The 14,681-nt window shown below is 40.0% G+C and overlaps 1 protein-coding gene across 1 annotated transcript in view; it reads right to left on the reverse strand.

Moving 5' to 3' along the window:
• Positions 1-14,681, reverse strand: part of faf1 (Fas (TNFRSF6) associated factor 1) — a 60,538-nt gene that overhangs the window by 43,323 nt on the left and 2,534 nt on the right. The window contains exons 2-7 of the mRNA XM_085397769.1: positions 14,519-14,587; positions 12,783-12,829; positions 9,828-10,093; positions 9,626-9,717; positions 9,257-9,348; positions 2,187-2,292 (exon numbers count right to left, since the gene is read on the reverse strand). Of these exons, the coding sequence (XP_085253895.1) occupies positions 2,187-2,292; positions 9,257-9,348; positions 9,626-9,717; positions 9,828-10,093; positions 12,783-12,829; positions 14,519-14,587 (672 nt within the window). The remainder of the gene's footprint in view (positions 1-2,186; positions 2,293-9,256; positions 9,349-9,625; positions 9,718-9,827; positions 10,094-12,782; positions 12,830-14,518; positions 14,588-14,681) is intronic.

Genomic DNA, 14,681 nt, shown 5'->3' on the forward strand with positions numbered 1-14,681 from the left:
CAGCCCTTACATGATGTATACACATGATATATTCAGGTTAAAGTTCTGGGTCTCATTTTCCCCGCAGGGGGCCTTGAGATGCCTAAAGACAAGCATTTGTAAGGAAAGGACCGCAACGTGGAGGCCTGTTTAAGCCCACATGGTCCCTTCTCTATCCCCCGTGGCCTCTTACAGCACTCCCACCAAGCCAACAGTCCTTTGCCTCCTTTCTGTGTCCACAGTTCCCCCCTCCCACACCACAGGGACCCCTCCCCAGTGTTTGTAATCCCAGCAGAAACACTTAAGGTTCACAGTGGGTGCTCATCAAAACCATCTGCCTGAGAAGAGAGTGAGGAAAAAAAAAGGGGGAGATGATGAAGGAGGAGAAAAAAATGAGAGCGCAAATGGAGAAGAGAGAGAAGTCCAGGGAGGCGAGCTGCCTCCAGTTCAGATGCTGGTTATACTAATCTGTTCAATTAGCACCATTACAGGCCCTGCGTGCAGCCTGATTATTATTAGTGTAATCTTGAACTGCAACGAGGACCTAGGCCAGAACAGCAGTGGTTGTAGAGAACAAGGAAGAATAAACACCTTTCACTTTTGCTTTTGAGAAAACAGTTGGTCTGGATGTAAAACACAGAAGCATTCAGCACATCTAAACTGACAAACAACTAGTCATAGGCATGTAAAGAATCCACAGACATTAAACATCCTGATACACTGAGATCAAATCATTTAAATTGAGTTTAAATTACCTAAACTTTCAAGGAGGTACTGTAAGACAGAGTTAAAGTTCTTACTTCTAGCAGCTGGCTAGCAAACACTGACTAATAAATGTTTCCTGCTCAGGTCTCTCCCTGCCAGAGCAGAGCAGGACAGCACAGGGCAGCTGTGTATGGCTATATCCACTCTAATATGTTTTCATATTAAACAGAGTTTCTGCACCATTAATAAACAAACTGAAGCAATATCTGTCCATTCACCTAAAAATGTATTTTACATGTCCACTGACGTACACCTGGACAGTCTGTGGTAGGAAGTTGTAGCTTAATAAAATGCACAGTTTAGCTGTAGAACAGCTAAGAGCATAAACACCAGGCTCAGCAACACCTGTAATTTGTTTTCCTCATTGAATTAACCACTGGTTGCCAAGACCAATGCTTTTGTTTTCTCCCACAAAAGGGTCATGTGATGGGGTGTGATGACTCACGGAAGGACAGATAGTGACTGATGAGATTCAATCAGTCAGCAGTTGGATGTTGGTGCCTGCATGATCAATTTATGATCAACCCGTCCTTACTAAAACTAAATCTTAGCTTGGTAGAGTTTTCAAAATACTTGACTTCAGGGGACCTAAAAGGACACAGTAGTGTGGTCAGATATATGCTTTAGTGGTGAAAACACTGGGATGTGACCACACGGTAATTAACACATAATGCACCAGCACAAGCATAAATTCCGTCGGCCACTTTCATAGGTTACGTCGTAAGCTCTCTAAGATTGCCTGTGTCTAAATCTGGCCTTGGTGTGGATGCAGCCTAAAAGACATGTTTCTATATGCAGGCAAGTTCAGATTTCAACACAAGTAGGACCTAAAAACCGATACAGCAAGACACACTCACTCGTCTTCGCATTCAAGCAAGCATACACTTACTTTCCCATGTTCCTTAACATCTAATCAATTTGCAGCTGTGATAGCAATAACCAACGGATAAAGACATGCACTGGACTCACACTGGGTCCTAGCTGAGTAACCATAAATATTTCATAGGCTGCAAAGGCTACTGTTTAGTTTCAGATGGAGTAAGCGAACGCACTGTCTTTTTCCACTGCACCCACATGCCTAGATCAAACAATGTTTAGTCATTTAAATGGCTTTCTAGACTGCTGACACTGCAGCGAGAGAGAGAGAGAGAGAAAGACGCAGAGCTGGGGGAGTCCAGAAAAAACGAGGGGGCTGTACCAGAGCGCAGCTGTGAGAGTAATTATGTGCTCTGAAATGTGATCATTTGTGATGAATAATGAATCGATGGCTGAGATAGACTAGCAATGTTTGGCAAATGGAATGAAAGTTGTATTATGAGAAGCCAGAATAAGGCACAATAATATTATGTGAGTGCATGATGTGGGTGCATTACAGAGACTTTGTGCGTATGTGTGCATAGAAAGTGACACTGTGATATCTAATGTGGTGTGTGTGTCCATACCTCCTGTATGGTTCTGGAGCCGGGAAAGTTGAGGTTGTAGTCCCTCTGAGCCTCACGGTGGCTAATGACCAGCAGGAAGTTTTGGTTTAATGAATCCTGAAGAGCACTAAACGAGAAGAGGGAACATTGGAAACCGTAAGAAATAGGGATAAATGCTATAAAGGAAATGAAAACACAGATTGATGCAGAGAGAAAACACCTAAATGAGGTGACAGAACAATGACACAAGAGAAAGAAGAGGGCAAAGACAAACATACATAATTGCTAACAGTGACTCGAGTTGAGTAAAGGGCAAGCTGAAACTTGTCGACTAGTGGTAGCCTGCTGGCCTGTGGGGAGGTGGGTGCTTCCTCGGGGGGTAAGTCGTTCTCTTTTCTGGTTATGTCTTAACAAGCCTGTCCAGAGCTATGTTCAGCACAGCAGGCTCCAACAGCTATGACCACCTGCACATTAACAGCGGGGAGTCGATCAATCTGCCTTAACGCTAACAAAACAGGAGAAAAGGCCTACAGTACTTTCAGAACTAAAAAATAAATATAAATAAAAAGCAACATTTTGCTGTGGCATATCCTGAACTAGCTGAACACAGTCAAAAATCTGAAATAGCCTAAACCTAGTCCAGTTACAGTTACAATAGATGTATCTAGAAAGCTGTTAATGTTGTTGTAGGCAGGTCATAAAGTATGTATTGACTGACTATGCTATAGTTATCTCCATTTGCATTCCCTTCAGCGTGAAATTCTTTTCACCAACTTAAAAGTGAAAAATAACAATAATACAAAACTAAAACTGAATGTGAAAAAGTTTCAGAGTAATTCTGCAAATAAGTCCAGCAGACATTTACTAAGAAACTTTCATATTAATCTGTGAAAGCGGTATTTACAGACAACCGCTGCTCTAAGATGTTGCCTCTGGACCGACACCCGTAGCTCACTTACTAACTTACAGCAGTGTTAGAGAAGAAGAGGTGGGGGAATCAACTTTTGGAAGCTTAATTTACAATAAGCTGTGAGGTTAAGTAGCGTTTTGAGCAAACGCTGGGTCTGTGAGGCTGAATAGCAATGGGAGGCTTAAAGGCCGAAACAGGCACTTAATCAGGGCTCAGAACCCAAGAAGAGGAGGAAGAGTTGAGAGAAAGAGAGGGATGGGGGAATTAATATGTAGCGCACACATTAATTATGCAATCACACCCTTAATCTGCACAGATCTGGACGAGCTTATGTTAACAGAAGCTCAAATTTACTGTAATGACAGCATATTTACATTGACTAAAACTACGAAATCAATATGTAAATGTAATGTTTGTTGTAGCTAACTGGAGAAGATTGGAAATGTGTGAAGTGGGAAGGATGGATGCATATGTAATAGGCCCGAGCAGACGGATGAGAGCGATGTGTGTGCGTGTGTGTGAGAGAGAGGAGAGATGGAAGGGGTAGGGACATATAAATAAGGATCTAGCTAATATCACGATTATGTTTGGACACAGTCCCGAGCTGCTGCTGGCAAGCGGCTAGACTCCTAAATAGGCAGAGATAGAGGGTAAACTGAGTGGAAGTGTTACTCTGTCCTTCCAAGCAAAGAAGGAACATCTTATCAGTCATTTATGGCAGGCTGATGAGCCATTTGGTGTGTGTGTGGGTGGAGGTTCTGTTTGAGATTTACTTTGAAAAATATATCACTCATCATGCTCTATAGTACAAATATAGCTACTTAAAATATCAAATGCATTCAGACCGGAAACAAACTGCCACTCATGATGAGTCATCTCCTTGTCATTTCCCATCTGTCTAAGGAAGGCCTGCTGGTTCACATATAAACAGAACAACCATGTTTCAAATCTAACATCCCTTTGTCTGGACCGCTTTCACCACCTGTGTTTTCAAAGCGGCTGTCTTCTCGGGGAAGCAGGCCCTTCAAGCAGTGCAGGGTTGAAATGTGGATGTCGCAGTGTTTGCTTCTGCCTTCAGAGGTCCCTTTCTCACTCAACACACACACACACTCGTTGACATCTAGGTCGGCCCGGAACATCTCCGGAGGCACTTGACATGGCATAAGGGTGCCGTGAGGAAAATGTCATTTAACTTTATGGACAGCAAAAATGGAGCGTTCTGCAGGGGGAGAAGAGCAGGCTAAACAGATTGGTTTCATTCTGAGGTAAGCCTGTCGCCTAAGCTGTGAGTCCCCGCGGCACAGAGCAGACTCTAGACCTTATTAAACTAGCACTGCCAGACACAGAGACGCACACGCACGCACACATGCACACAATGTGACATGTGCCTACAAAACACCAATACCCATACACGCATACGCTGTCCCATAAACATTCACCAAAACTGCTCACTGGTATTTACGAACTACCATAACGCGTGTTTCAGCTGCTGCTTTAAATGCTTGAAAAAACACATCAACCAGCAGAATACACGCCAGCTCATCTTATGCCCCTAACAGGTACAAAGGAGGTTCTGAGGCGCACACGAGAGTCTGCTTACCTCCTCCATATTTTGCATCCACAACAAAGCAGAAAAATGTGAAACCATTCAGGTTCTGCTCTATTTTGATCTGCCATTGTTTCCAAAAGGTTATTATTGTGCTACTCGCACAATCCTTCGCATCACTGCTTTAGCTGACCAGTTAGCTATCTCCCTGAAGTATCTGTGTATCTGAGACTGGACAGCTGACACGCGGAGGTGAAGCGTAAGCCGACAGGCAAAGCTCAATAAAACAAGAATACATAAAAAAACCTCATGAATCGCTTTTTTAATTTCAAATTCCTTTCCAGAGTTCAAATTAAAATAACCTTTCCTCGGCAAACACGTGCCTGCTCAGAGCTGGAGCAGAGAATAAACAATAAAGGAAACAGGCTCCATTGAAATATTCATCAGCCCTTCATCATTTATGCACGAGATTAGCTCCTCCTTAACACCATCTTGTATTCACATGCGGTCATCAACATGGCCACAGAAAAACTTCAGACCATTACTAACTGCACATCACTTCACTAACTAAATAACTATCTAAATGAATCGGTGCTCAAAGGAATACCTCCCGAAGCCTCGAGATTTATTTCTAATCAAACAAGACAACCAAAAGGAGTTTGCTCAGCGGGATCATAATGACAGTGCAGCACTATTTAATCAGTCGGTTTTGGTGGAGGTCTGTGTACAGCATGAGCCAAGCTCGACAAAGTAATTGCTTTGGATATTACCATTTACGGGAGATTTGAATTTTCACTATGAGCACTGAGAAATTACATTTGGGTGGATAACTGTCTTTTCAGATTAAAAAAAAAAATACAAACTAGCAAATATAGTTCGGGAGACAGTGAGAGGTTCATTACTCTCATTCAAAATGTGTGTTACAAGCCATTTTATTTAGATGGTAGTGGTTCCTTTTTGCTTTTTGTTTGGAAAAAATCATTAGCAGCTAGAAGAAAACTTTCACTAAGAGATGTTTTTTGCTGCTTTCATAACTATACTATTAAGTTAAGTTAAGGTTATTCATATATACCAGTTTTAAAATATTATCAAGCAACTTTACGTCTCTGCACGTTATACTCCTGTCATACCTGCTGTGTGTTATACTGCTTCTCTGAAACCAACAAAAGCTAAAAATGAATATGTCTCAACAAGCAAAACAATCCTGTTAGAAAATGTGTCTGAAAAATGTACTTACACCGTTTTTTCCCCCCTTTTTGGCTTTGATACTGAATATCAATCATGCAAAATCATAATGTTTAATATATAAACATTTTCAGTGCACGCCATATTGCAGTCTGTAATATGGAACATAGCTACCAGCCAAATTAAAAGAAGCTCAAACTTCGATAACACAGTCTGTATGACCGCTATTTTCTTCCTAGATGTCAAAAAGATATTGCCCGAGTGCCACGAACCACCCATTTTTACACTTTGTGGTCATCCTATTACATGCACCATGTAACCTAAAGAAATCCCATAAAACTGCTCTGCCATAAAGCCGACTTTGGGATACCTAAAATGTTTCTGTTGACACCACTGCGATGGTTTTAAATAAGATGTTTTAGCACTGAGGTTTAGCTGCAGTTATCTTCTGGCTTGTATTATATTCAAAGGCTTTTCAAATATTCTCATAAATGACAAGAACCACTTGTCAGTGCATTATTAGAGCACAACACCACTTTCACTCTAAATATACATACACAACAACATTATACACTCCACAAAAGGTTAAACACAATAAAAATAGGTTTTATAGCAGAGCTCTTGTACCGAATTGTGGCAGACTACAAGTGCAACTAATAAAGAGGCAACTCCGTGTGTGGATTTTTGAAGCAAACACTGTTGCCGGATGCCTGTTTGAAAATGGCTTTAGTGTGTGCAACATCCATCCAAGTTGAGACAAACAAATAGATTACTTAGAGGGAAATGAGATACATAGTTTTTTTTAATGTTACTAATTAGATATTCTGCTATATTTGGATTAATTATGGTTAATTAGATAATAATTACATGCTGGGAGGCTACATTTTATTAGAAACTTGTGGGACAGTAGGTCAAAAACAAATAAAAGTAGACCTTTGTCTTAATGTTAACCCGTAAAGTGCTGCACTCAGTTTTGCTTATTAGAAGTGAAACTGAAATCAGGGCCGTGGTTAAAGCTTCTCAAAGGCAGGGATACAATATAATCAACAGTAAAAAATAATCATTAAGATATATACACACTATAAGAATTACAGATTTCCTTCCATAGTGAAGTTTCAGATTTTATAAAGGCACACACGTCGTTTTTCATGATTTTCTCATGAAAATCAACCTCTTTCTCATTTTCCCTCATACATTGTAATACTCATTTGATTCATCCTTAATTCCTCTAATTATGTTGCATGAGTAAAATGAGAAGACTGCCACTTTCATCAGTAAATCAAATATTATAAGATATTTAAAACACAAATAACACAAGAACTGGTCATTTATGGTCATTTGATACCAAATCAGTTCATTCATAAGACATGAATACTTTGAGATGGTATGACACTAATTCTTGCACTGAGATCTCTCTGCTACAACAAATCTGCAGACACTTCACATGAACTGTGTGTATATGGTGTGACCACAGTTTATTTTTACTACAAGCCAACAGCCTGTTTGGTCTCGCTACAGGGGACTGCTCCCTTCACATTCTGTGATTTGTCACCTATCCGCTCCCAGTATGCCAACATGGTCACCATACGCACGCAGGCACACGTTAATAGACAATTGCATGTGCATATACACAAGAGCCCACCCACTCCTTTCAGCCCCAACTGTCCGCCGCTAAAATAGCTGACACAGAATAATGAGCTCCTGACACCCAAAATGATATCGATAACACTTGGAGGAAAGGCAGCGGTGCTGCTAAAAAGACACAGCAGTCGGTGTACGAGTGAGAAGATGAGGAGAGGCAGGGAAGAGAGAGAGCAACGGAGGGTCATTAACTGACAACACCGTATAACTACCACTTAGCCTAACTAGCACGGAAAGCAGCAAACTGCCAAATTACTTCCTCCACACGTATTCTGCTGACATGTGGATGCTTTCTCAGGGGAGAGCTACAGTACAATTTTTGTTTTTTTAATTCACAGCTGAAAAAAGAAAAGATTAAAAAGAATTGGAGGTCAATGTATGACATGCCAATAAAAAAAAAAAAAAAAAAAAAACCTAAACAAAAACCCTCTTGATCTTCTAACAAACGAACTAATGCTCATTGCAGATACATGCCCCGTACTAGCCACAGAGCTTTTGATGATGATTTGAAGATGATTCATAGAGACACGGGAAACTCTGCTCACAAAATGTTATACTTCAAAATGTCCCAGACTACGTCACAACTTATTAGGTTCCACAATTACATAATTATGCACTCAAGAAGACCTTACAGCTGCTTTTTTAATGCAATGTTAAATTGATAAATGCTGATAACGGTACTGGATCTGAAACTACACTGCTCAACCATTAATTTTAAAAATATTCTGAAGAACACATAAAACACTAACCACTGCTGGTAAATTTCCATTAAATCATTTCTTTCCCGTTTTGTTTTTAGCTCACAGACCATGTCCTCGGGGACATTAGCTTCAAAAAAGAAAACCAATTCCGTTATTAATCACAGAAGTGGCACTGTACATCCTCAATCATTCTGCCTGGATGTGTCTTCAAATTACAGCGCACACAAAATTACACGGCGGGGACAATGACAGACAGCAAACACTCATACAAACAAAGAACTCAAATACTGCAACCATACAAATAGTGCAAGGTAATATTTTAAAGACATATTCCCACAAACAAAAAAATGTGTACCCTTCATATCTATCATTATCCGTCCAATCCCCTCAAAATAAAAAATAAAAATGATCTTTGTCATCCTGTGATAACCAAGTAGAATAAAGCAGATATATTATTTCTTTGGATGATGTTTACCTGATACTGATGAAAGACCAATCACATGCTCAGCTGCCAACTATGATTGTATTACGGCTACGACTTTATCCTGAGCTGCCTGACATTTCAGAGAAAAAGGTTGCTAATGCTGTCACGCATTCACTAAGACAACCCGAGAAACCTCTGGATGAAGAACACCGACTTCACAGGCTTTCCCAGAAAATCTCTATTGTTACTGTGTGTTAATGTGTGATCTTTCAAGCAAGGTATAAATAATAGATATGAAGTGTGGCTGTCACATACACAACTTCTGAAGAGAAAGATGCAAAGGAAAACCTTTGGCAAGCAACAATATCATAGCGAAGATGACAAAGACGGACGACAAAATTATTATTTGCATAACACACAAAGAGTGTGGCACCAGACGTTCCTCTCATCTTCTCAAAATGTCACAAAGGATGTGAAAAGCGAATGTGCACTGCCAGGTCAAATGTCTCCTAATAAAGCTATGAAAGCAGCATTGGCTCCCTCTCCTCTTTATAAGTGGAGATATAGCACCACCTGGTGTTTGAACTGCACTCATGCCACTACCTATAATAATTTATAGTGTATACGCAGCAGAATGACAAGAAAGGATTTATCCCCATAATAAGGATGGGAGTTAGAGAGTACCTGTTTTTGCTGGTGCTGGCAGTAGGGGCAATGTCGGGGGTCAGGACATACAGGCTGTTGTTCTTGGGCAGGTGTAAACTTCTCAACACCATCTGAGTACACACACATAAACATACACAACTGTAAAAAGGTCCTGTGAATGAGTTATAGCTGTAGAGACAATATAAATTAGATCGGCTCCTAAATGCAACACCTGTCTGGTAATGTAAAACAATTAACAGAAGGAGCAGACTTGTGTTATATCGCCATTTTTCTTAGTGTCTTAATGTGTTAATTCAATTCAATACAATTCAGCTTTATTTATACAGCACCAATTCACAACAGTAGTCACCTCAAGGTGCTTTATAAAAATTAAAGCTTTAAACTCACACTATCAGACACATCTCCGCTCTTCCACCCTTTCAACTGCATTTTGGACACCGGAACACCAAGCTCTGTTTCAAGGATCTGTTTGATTTCTCCTATGGATTGGATTAGACAAAGAAAGGAAAATTGACCTTTTGTTTGCAAAAGTCAGTGTGAAAGCGTTAAATATGGACACGGTACATCTGTGCGAGTTTGCGGTGCTCACCAACTGTGCTGCCCTCCTCAACCACCAGCTCTACAGAGCGTTGCCGGTACTCGACCCTGAAGTTGAGCATCCGGGACTGACGCTCTACGATGTGTCGGGAAGAAGGGTTGATTGGGCAAAAAGCTGAAGCTGAGGACGATGGAGGTGAAGAAGACGAAGATGAAGAAGAGGGGGGAGGAACTGCGCTTCCTGCTGCTGCGTCAGCTGCTTCTGAGAGGCTAGGAGGTCCGTACACTGTGGCCTGACTCGCCTCACTGGAAAAGTTACTACAGGAAGACGGTCAGAAAAGAAATTCAAAATAGAACTAAAATGACTTCCTTGTGGTTGTATGCTGCTTCAAATTATTCAAGTTATAGTGCAGCTCCATGTCTGTGTAAACTCATACAGAATATTTACTTTAAATGTTAGGCAGCAAAAGCAGGTATAACCAATTCAATAAAAGACATATATGGTCACAATCTCCCCTCGTGCCCCTCAGTTATGGTGCTGAATAATGACTGAAAAACTGCTTTTGGCAAACATTATGATGCTGCAATAAAGCTGACCTTTGACTGTTTGGATACCTAATGTCATCAGTTTATCCTATCAGAAATTTGTGTGAAACTTTCAGGCATAACAGGCTTGCGCAAGCGCAAAAGCCATGCTTAAACATTTTATCAGTTTAACAACAGTGGAGAAGTCACTGGCCTGAGCCGTATGTTGTCCGCCATAAAAACCTCCACAACAAACCTGAGCAACAGGAAAAGGACTAGATCCAACCATGTTAGAATAATCTAACTGCACCCCTGCTCATCAACTCAGTGAGAAATAAAATTAATCCACCAATAAATTAAAAATTAGCATTTTTTTTCCTAAAATCAGAATGTCATGTACTGAGTTACAAATACTGCACACTCAAAGACAGCTCCTCACACGTGCGCTGATAAATTAATGACTTTCATTGTTTGTGTTATTAATGAAATTGTATTTTATAGATATAAACTTGTAACTTAGATGAAAATAAGATAACATTTTACGTGTAATCGATGCAGGAAATCAACTAAAACAACGGGTTCACATAATGGCTCTTGATGTTTTATAGTGTATATGCAATCAACATCAGGCTGTTGTGAAATATACCAACAAAGGAACAGAGATAACACATGTGCCATGAACTGCAGAAAAGTGGTGGGAAATCCAAGTCAGGACATAGTTGGAAGTTCTCCTTTCTCACCATTTCCAATACTGCAAATACTCGGTTTGACTTAGGCAATACCTGAGTAGAGCACGCAGCAAGGACACAGGACAACCACTCGTTAGCTTTGAATTTACTGAACTCATTAACTGTGCGACTGTCAAAGATCAGATATCACACCTAGACTTTGTACTGAAATGTTGGCAGATTAAATATCACATAATTGCCAATCCAACTGTGACAGGCACATTCATAAGGCAGTGACTAGAAAAGTTTAGGGCTGCAATGCATGTGTGAAAACTACAATAAAAAGCATATCATGTTAATAATTGAAGGTGCTAACTGTACATTTGCTCTAAAATCAGAGATGGTTTACATTTGAGACAGATGATGCAAAAAAAAAAGAGATTTTGCAACAAATATTAAAGAACAAATATGAGAGATCCTGCCAAGATCATCTTTTTTTTAATGCTGAAAGTGTCGAGGGGAAATAAGGCTGATTTCAAGAGCTGTCAAAATGAATAGAAAAAAAGATCCCTATTGAAAAGGCATTTAAAATATCTCTTATAGTGTTCTGGGCGTACTTTTATCCTTTACTACAAGTAGATGGCATTCTTCTCCATCTAAACCAAACTACTGAGGCCTTCACCTATAACAGGACTCATGATTTCAACAGATGACGGAGCGGAGTCTCATGAGAAAATCATATTTAACGCTCTTAACAAGCTGCTTATGATTCTTAAATTGCTTAGTTATAAAGACACGATTAAAGACAGAAACACTGTTTAGACAGCAGTGCTGGAGTACCCTCCAACTGGCCCCAGATCAGGTCACGTCATCAGAGTCTGTTTACAGGACAACTCTGGCCTACTCATACCAATGCCAGCCACTGAGTGAATGTGTTCGTGACAGTGTGTGCCTTCAAGAAAGACTGGCAATATCCACATGGCGCAAGAGCTGAAAACAAACTACAGCACATGCATGTGCACACGTGCGCACAAGTGACTTGCAAAATAAAACGGTTAAGGGGATGCCTCCAGTGGGAGGGTCTAGATTAACTAATTGCATTCATGGCCCAAGAGCTGACAATAGGTCACTCGTGCACATGCATGCATGTGTGCATGTTCGCATACACACATGCATTGTGTGCATGTGTATGCATCAGCTCATGAGTAACAACTAACTGTTGAAGGAAAGTGAATGGCACAAACCCTCTTAAAAGAAACCCGTTCTAATCAGAAACTGTGTTCAACTTGATTCTTAGCAGAAAGCTTCCTTGCAGGAAGTTTTTTTAATATCAATCCTCCATTAAAAAGCAGAATAGAAAAATCATAGCAGAAGCAATACCCTGCAGCTCAGTAGACTCTAGGTTATTATTTCCTGGATGTTGCTGCGTGTGACTGTTTTTATTGAGCTACACTTCTGTATCCACTATAACCGTGATAAAGTTCACAACGCCTTGTCAACACTGAGATGAGGACTTCATGTTCCTGCAAACACAGTCAGATTTTGGTTAAGATTTCCTTATTTATTTTCTGACTCGCGTATGCAGGTGATGTACATCAGAGGCACATATTTCACTGAGAGTTTTTTGGGAATCCCCAAACTCATTTATGTGTTTGCACATCTGCCTGTGATTACGTCTAACCTTTAACTTGGTCATTACGGTTTGACAAAAATACAAAAGTGTTCTGAACTTATGCAGCATTCCCTTGGAATTAAAAGGTGAGCTGGTACGTTTTCTCTTATTTAGAGCAGATTTTTGAGAATGTGGTTATTACCTTTGTAAGATCCCGTTTTCCTGTGGTATGACCCCATTGATGGCTGCCTGTAATAAATGCAGAAGTCAAAATTTCAGTTGTTGTCCTTTTGCCTTCAAACACCAAATAACACCATGACAAAATATGCAACCAACGTAAACTGAACTAATTTCAAAGAGGCTGGCAGATGCAGCATGGATCACCAAACAGGTTTTAACTGTAATTACTGTAATAAACTACTTTTGGCAAACAAACTTCATTTAGGCCTCTATGGTCTTAGGTCTATTTTCATATATATGTATATATATGAAAATTTAAATATCTTTCAATAAAATTTACACATTTTATACTGACTGACTTGCAAACTCTGTCAGGCTGACAGGTAGAGTCCGACCTGTGCGTTCTGAAAGTTTACAAATTCTGTTACTTAAAAGAAGAAAAAACACTGAAGGAGAGTGAAAGATCAGAACAAAGGGAAATGAAAGGCCAAATATAGCCACTGTCTGCTTTGCAGTTTGCTTTTGTTTGAATCGACAATTGTTTGGATTCCTCTCGAACACTCACTATTCTACACTGCCAAACAGGCAAAGTAAAGCTGGTAAGCGCTGTTATAATCATATCCACTATTCATTGTTTGTATGAAAAGCAATACTAGAATTTTCTTGCAAAGAAAAGGTATAAGGAACTGTGAAATAATGGCAAAAAAACACCCAGCCCCATCATCAAACATGCTATAGTTGGCCTTCATTGGAGTATACAGTCATTATCTTTAGGTCTTATAACTGTCTTTGCTGTTTATCAAATGCCACACATTACTGGCTGGTGAACTGCCAGAAACTCGGTGGGCAGTTATCACGAACAAACATAACCTCAGCACTTATGAACACGACTCTTTGTCTCTTGACTGAAGCTTCCACCGGCTTCGGTTTCAACTTAAAGTCACAACTTTGTTTCTCTTTTCTGAGCTATTAATTTGTGTTTAAACAGTTTCTGTCACATTTTAAAATGTCACAGTGGGAAGAAGCTCGAAGAAATAATAAAATGAATCACTGATAGTTAAGTGTCAGATCCTGGCATTGCAGGTAGCTTTAGGTGCGTTGATAAGTAAAAAAAAAAAAAAAAGAAGACAGTGCATTCTTACTCAATACAAACATGCTCAGGCTATAAAAAGTTTAGCAGCATTGTAATGATCCATTTATTTTATCTTTCCTAACACTAAAAACAGCTGCAAATGGGTCACCCTTCCTAAAAAATAAAAAATCACGTCTGCTTTTATTACTGTAAATTTAAAAATAAAATAAAATGGACAGTAAGCACATAAGAGCAATGGCAATATTTCACACCACAAACTCCAACTTGCTGGCAGATGCAGTACTAAGGTATTGGGGTGAAACTCCACACTCACACTTAGCAAACACATTTGTTTTTACAAAAACTAACACCTACTGCAGAAGAACTGCGAGCCATCAGATTTACAGCCGCAGTGAGTCCAGCCCCCACTGTCTATCTCGCTGCCTGCTTTGAGCTCCTGCCAGCATCTATCTAAATATAGACTGACCTCTTCCAATATGCACTTCATGCTGAGAGGTGCATCATGAATTAATACAAACCTGACGGGATTACATGAGGAAATCATTTGCCCGTTACACAGTGTGCGCTACTGGATGTTAACTGCCCTCTTGAACCTGCCCTGTAGACAGACTAAGTCCGTGTGTCCAAGAGTAAAGCCCAATAGAGCCTGCAGATAATGAACTTACCACTAAATCCCAGTTATTAAGCTCTAACAGAGTGATTGCCTCTGCAATGTTGTCAATTCCAGTGCAAGCCTGTGAGGGGAAAGCAAAACAAAAAATGAATTCAGCAGACTAATGCATCGTATGAGATCAAATTCTAATTGTGAAAAGAACAATAACAGTTACA

Source organism: Rhamphochromis longiceps, linkage group LG23 (genome assembly GCF_057381845.1).
Source record: "Rhamphochromis longiceps isolate RC_006_pf linkage group LG23, R_longiceps_female_GT1.1, whole genome shotgun sequence".
NCBI classification, from domain to species: Eukaryota; Metazoa; Chordata; class Actinopteri; order Cichliformes; family Cichlidae; genus Rhamphochromis; species Rhamphochromis longiceps.